The sequence below is a fragment of the Mustela lutreola genome, chromosome 2 (genome assembly GCF_030435805.1).
Source record: "Mustela lutreola isolate mMusLut2 chromosome 2, mMusLut2.pri, whole genome shotgun sequence".
NCBI lineage: Eukaryota > Metazoa > Chordata > Mammalia > Carnivora > Mustelidae > Mustela > Mustela lutreola.
The window spans coordinates 109685134-109691133 of record NC_081291.1 but is presented as its reverse complement, the minus strand read 5'-3'; the positions used below and the strand labels follow the sequence as shown (position 1 = coordinate 109691133).

The following is a 6000-nucleotide window of genomic DNA, read 5'->3' as shown; positions in this document are numbered from 1 at the left end:
AATAGGTTATTGGAAAAACTGGGTGGGAGAAGCTGTACATTTATTTAATAAAGTTTTTTTAAAAAATCTTTTTATGTCATCTAAATGTCATGGTGTATCAGTTGAATCTCTGATTTTAAAGGTCAAATTACTAATTACAGATATGCCAGTTCAAGGAACCTGAGCTGTCATATATTTTAGGTTGACATACATTTCTTAATCATAATCTAAAAATCTTTTTTCATCTTTTGTTCTTTCATTGGTAATCACTAAATGAAACACATTTAAAAATTATCATTCTCCAAAGCTGTGCACCAAAGAAAAGGTTAAAAAGCAAATAAAATGTAAATATAAAGGCTTTATTCCTATAGGAATTGGCATTTATGCTACTGGCTTGAATAACATAGTAAAAAATACTATTTAGAGCAATGCATTGCTGAAATGTTAACATTTTTTTCAATCCTAAAGATTCCAGAATTGTGAAGGTGTATGGAATCCATACATCCCACAGTATTTGGCACATAATTGGCACTCATGGGATAGAACTGGCTAACTAATCACCTATGAGCCACTAGAAATCTGTTAAATTGGCAAAATCAGATTTATTTTTATAAAAAATGACTAGTAGTTAATTTAAAATGTTCACTAGGGATATATGTCCTCTCAAGGTCACAGTGAGGTAGATATATATTAAAGGTAATAGTGTGCAGCATATATCTGCAGATTTACCATTCCTGTGGCTATTAAGTGGCCATTAATAATTGATTAAGATAATAAAAAGATGAAATGGAACTTAAGGTTGTTTAGCAGTTTGATAATTGTCATGCTGTAGATACAAACATCATGGGTCCCTTCCCCAGGATTGTTTTTAAGATGAGCAATGCTGATTTTGAGCCCACTTTTCAACTTAGTACTTGAGGTTTAATCTGTCAGCAGCAAAAAGTAAATAGAAGTGCCATGCTTCTTTAAGTGAAAAGTACATTTTAAAAGGTATCCCATTATCTTTGTGATTTACCCAGGATTTTCTTGCTCTCTGAGCCCAAAACCATATACTTTGGAAGATGCCAACATTGGTGGAGTTTGCTTAGATGTAAGTTGTGCCCAAGCCAAGATTATAGACAATTAACAGACATCTCCATCACTCTCCTTACCTACACTACCACAGTTAGTGTTGACTTTTCTGAAGTAAATGTCAATTCTTGTTTCTCCATTAAAGCCATACAAAAGAAGCAAAAAGAGGAATTTTGTGACCTTGGGAAAAGATATGCACATAAATGATCTTTGCAAGTGAATAGAAGATTAAACTTATGATGATTTATTGAGAGAAAGGCTTTTCCCCCAAATTCTTTTATTTCTGGAGGTGCAAATAAAAATATATTATTGAAACTTTCAAACATTAAACTGGTCTTCAATTTTCCTTTGTTCTACCAATGTTCATACTCCTAATTTCACTACCATGAAAACTTGTGCATTTTAGCCAGGATAATGCTATGCAATGTGACTAGTTTATTAGGAGTGGGAAAAAAAAAAAAAAGGTAATCCAGGAAGTGCATTTTTTTTTCCTCAATAGGAGAGAATACAGTCCAAATAATCATATTTAAAGTTCTCTTTTGCAAGGTTCAGTACATTGAGAAACACCCTTTGAATCATCCAATGGAGAGAGAAAAGATAAGGATAGACTATGATCCATTTTCCATAATGGTTTAGTTTCAGGGAACAAGGAGATGCTGTGAAGCAAGTACAACAATTCTGATTACAGCCTCGTCCAAAAATGCTGTTCTGTGCTTTGGCCTCCCATTTCGAGTTTTGCTCTTGGAATCTGTTCATGGTCCTCATAGCCGAGGTTGATGTAGAATCCATTTTTGCCATCACCTGAATAATCTGTTCTGTGTGTAGGAGGCCAGGTGGGATCTTCTGCCAGCCTTTTTTGCCAGTTTTTATATTGACTTTTAGAAGAGAATCCAAATTCTTTTTTGATCCATAGCCAGAGCTTTTGGTTTTGAAGGATGACATCCTGAGAAATCAGGTAGAGAAAACAACCAAATTATGAGCCTACTTTTCCCTGCAGCCAGGTTGCTCACCACCGCACTCTGCTCCCCCAGGTCTTCCTATGAGATGTGCTTAGTACTGCTGCTTCTGAAGCAGCTTCTCCTTCCTGCTGTCCCCACGATGTCTAGCAGCTCCCCCTGGTTCTTCCCTTTGAGGAAGAAGAGTGCTTGAGAGAAATCTGCCCAAAGCTTACAGCCTTTCATTTCTACAGATTTTCTAGTTAAATCCTGGCTGCTGATTCACTTAGAATTATTTTAGTGCCAGACTGAAATAATAACAAAATAATGTACTCAAAATCAAGGAAAGAAAAAAAAATCACTGCTATCTGCCACATGCCAATTTATCAAATTGTTGTATAACTATTTAAATAAACAGCATCTCTATTTTTGAATGCATGAGTTGAGTCTAAAATTTCAGATAATACTGAGATAATACCTGATATAATACTATAATGAATACCTTCATACACATAAGTTTTCTTTCTCCTTTTGGGTTATTTAAAAATATATAGGCTCAAAAATGGAATTCCTTAAAGAGTACGAGAAATTTTATACCATTATATACAGTTATATGTATGGGTGTGTGTGCGTGTGTATGTATTTTTTAAAATTTGGTTGATCCCTTTCCCCAAGGGACTTAGAATACATAATTTTTTTTTAACTGTCCCTTTAAAAAAAACAATAGTGCCTGAAACTTTCACTGAGTAGGTGAAGTCATTTAGTGACACTGAGTAGAAGAAAAATGCTATAGAGGAAGACTTTCAAGGGTAAGAATTGACTAAAATGAGAAATGGCTTCCTTTCTCTCTTAATTAAGGAAGCCCTTCTGAAGACAGTTCTTCACTCGAAAGGTCTCATTGAATTTTAGAGCTGGTAGGTCACCTGGTCTTGTCTCTACTAGCTCATGAGAATACTAGAAAAGTATAATATAATGCCTTCATGGGAGATTACATTAGAGTTAATTTAATGTTTTGCTTTCTATGCTACAGATCCTAAAAGCACTTCTATCCAGTCTTTAGAGATTTTAGAATTTCCCCCAAAGAGAGCATGTACAGCTTTTACAAAACCTTAATAACTATCACTTTTGGGGACAAAAGAGGTTGCATTAAAAAACAGGCATGTGTTGAGAATGATACCTTTTTTTCCCCTAGAAAGAAAGAAAGAGATGTAAGAAATCACTTTACCTCTACAAAGAAGGCCACACAGAACTGGATGAGGGCTACCACCAAAACTGAAACCCTCCATGATGTCAGGGTTGGGATGAGCTGTTAAAAAAAGAAATGCTACCTTTATGCTTTGCATATCTTCCATTTTCAAACAAAATATCTTAATGATCTTGTTTATATTAATTAATATATATTTATATTAATTAATTTATATTTGTAACAAGTCTCTGAGCTTGGAGGGTGGGCATGGCTTTCTTCACTTCACGGATGAGGTCAGTAACTTGCCCAAGGATTCAAAGCCAATCAATAAATGGCAGAGCCAGAATGCAAATGAGAATTGACTGCCTCTGGGCCTGTGCTCCCTTAACTGCCTGACAGAGACTTTGGAAAATGTGCTCTCAGTCACACACATGAGACAAAGCACTTTGGAACCTGCGTGTCTCTCTTCATTTTTATCTTTTCAAAAATAAGAAAGAGAATACAAGATGAAGTTGTTCATTTAATAATACTATTACTTCTAATCCTCCCAAAGTAAAATCTACCTGGAGTTCATTCTTTCAGTAAAACTGATTATGAGTAAAACATAAAGGGGAAAGAGATTCAAGTTGCTTTTGAAACTAGGTGGAAATTTTCTGAACAAATGGTCCTAGCACTAAATCTAATGGCTTGATGGAATTTGAACCCACTCAACCCACCTCCTTTTGAGGACTAAAGGGTGCATACTGACCACCAAATAAAATTAGGTAATAGGTGTGAACACTACAACTTCTCATGCTGCATCCATAGCAAGAGAATATTCACACAGAGCCCTTCTGACCCAAAATAAAGGACGGGGATTGAGCTGCCTTTAGGACTAAACCCACAGACCTTTCACCACGTCTAGAAGCTCACTTGCAACTCTCACCCCTAGTCTGATATGGGGTATTTCAAAGTAACACTTTGTTATTTTTTTCCCCAAGTACAGACAGACTTTCTGAGGTTGTGAGACACAGCCTGGGAGCATGCTGTCTGGAGAAGGTTGTAAGGTGTGGTAGGGGGTCAGATGCCAGTGGAGAACCTGGCCCTTGCCCTCCCTGTGGCCCCTGCCCTCATCTTGGAGGTCTCTTCTCCATCTCTTGGCTTGGACGGCACCTGTCATATTGCTTTGGAATCATCTGCTTATGTGATGGTCTTCCCTCCTAGTCCCTGAACTACTTGAGAGGGGTGCCCACATATTACTCATCTTTGGAGCCCTAGTGTCAAGCATGTGCTAAAGCTTCATAATGTATTGTAAGTGACTAAATGATCTAGGTTTTCACTTCCTAACTGCGTCTCTGTCCACAGCCTCTCTGGCTCTAGCATGTAGCCTTCCTGCCATCATCTAATTAGTCATCCTTAAAAACTCTGCTGAAAAAAACCTGTTTGGATATCATCAATGACTCCCTGTTGCTTTCAGAAGAGAGCCCAAACTTCCCTGACCCTCTCCATCCAGCCATGCCTTCATCATATTCCACAGCATGGTGCTGCCATCTTTGCCAGTCTTCCAGGTGTTCTGTGAAACAAGTCTGGCTTTTGATTTTTATCTCTGCCACCCTACATTCTTTTGCATTTCCAAGACAAAAGAGATTCTTCCAGCCCTCTCTGCTTGTGCTCAGGCTGTTCTCCTGGTTGGAAATACCCCTATCCTTTACCTAGCAAAACCTAGCCTATCCTCTAGACACAGATCACATTGTGCCTCCTCCATGAAGCCTCCCATGATAGACACAGGCCCCGTGAGAACTCCTCCTTCTTATGTTCTCACTTCTATGTTACACCCTCTTGAAGCATGGGTGGTCTCATGTTACTACATCATCATATCTCTTGGGTGGGACTCATCTTCACAACAGAACTGTAGATTGCAAATCAAGAGTCAATCCTCTTTTTTTTTTTAACTTCTCCCACAAGTATGGCTCCAAGAATGGATTCAATGACCTCTTGATAAATTTTATTTTAACTCACTGCACCCCAGATTAAATGATGTCCACTGAAATAAAACTCCCTGCAGTCCATGTCTGACAGAGAGAATATGATTGGCCTGTACGTCTACTTTTCCTTACTCCTTACAACTACATCATAAAGGATTTCTACTATATGTTAAAAAAACTAAAATTGGAGAATTAGTTATTATTGTGTTAATAGATTAATTTATTATATTAGTATAACATGGAAGGGTAAAATATCCACGCATAGTATTTTAGGTGTGAAGAGATAAATGTCCCTGACTGAAAATATAGATCATCTGAAAACAATCAGAGGGTCGCATATGGGAGAGCCAGGTAAGCTATTTGTTGTTTTAGTAAATGAGAAGAACCTCACAATATTAAAATATCAGAGAGAATATGGTAATAATTAACGGTGCAGCTATGGTTCCATCGCACATGTGAGTCATTGAAGATGTGATAATGAATAGCTCTTACCTCCATTCCATGATATATATCTTGAAAGTCAGAAAACAGAATGAAAACTGTGAGACCCAAGGCAGACATCAGCAGAAATGAAAATATATCTGAAGAAACACCAAAACATTATTTTCAGATACTAAATGAATGTTTCATATAATTTGGCACACACTGCAGAACCAATGATCTCTGTTGGGCAAATACCGGATACATCTTCAGATGTTTTGATATATCCTCATATGCTTTAAAATATGTTCTAATGCTTATAAGACAAAGGCTGTATCGTAACATCTTTCTTTGAAAGGCGAGGTGCAGAAAACTGCCAATTAACTACGGTAAACTCCATAAAGGAGTCACGTCAGCTGAGAAGTCCAGGGGGGCTAGGACACCC

General features: G+C 37.3%; 1 protein-coding gene across 2 annotated transcripts in view; it reads right to left on the bottom strand.

Annotated features, from left to right (window-relative positions):
- Positions 1 to 1284: 1284 nt before the first annotated feature.
- Positions 1285 to 6000, bottom strand: part of ATP13A5 (ATPase 13A5) — a 103332-nt gene continuing 98616 nt past the window's right edge. For both annotated transcript variants that reach the window (XM_059163123.1, XM_059163124.1), the window contains 3 exons: positions 5628 to 5716; positions 3211 to 3291; positions 1285 to 1993 (listed from right to left, as the gene is read on the bottom strand). In XM_059163123.1, the coding sequence (XP_059019106.1) occupies positions 1733 to 1993; positions 3211 to 3291; positions 5628 to 5716 (431 nt within the window). In that variant the 3' untranslated portion in view covers positions 1285 to 1732. The remainder of the gene's footprint in view (positions 1994 to 3210; positions 3292 to 5627; positions 5717 to 6000) is intronic.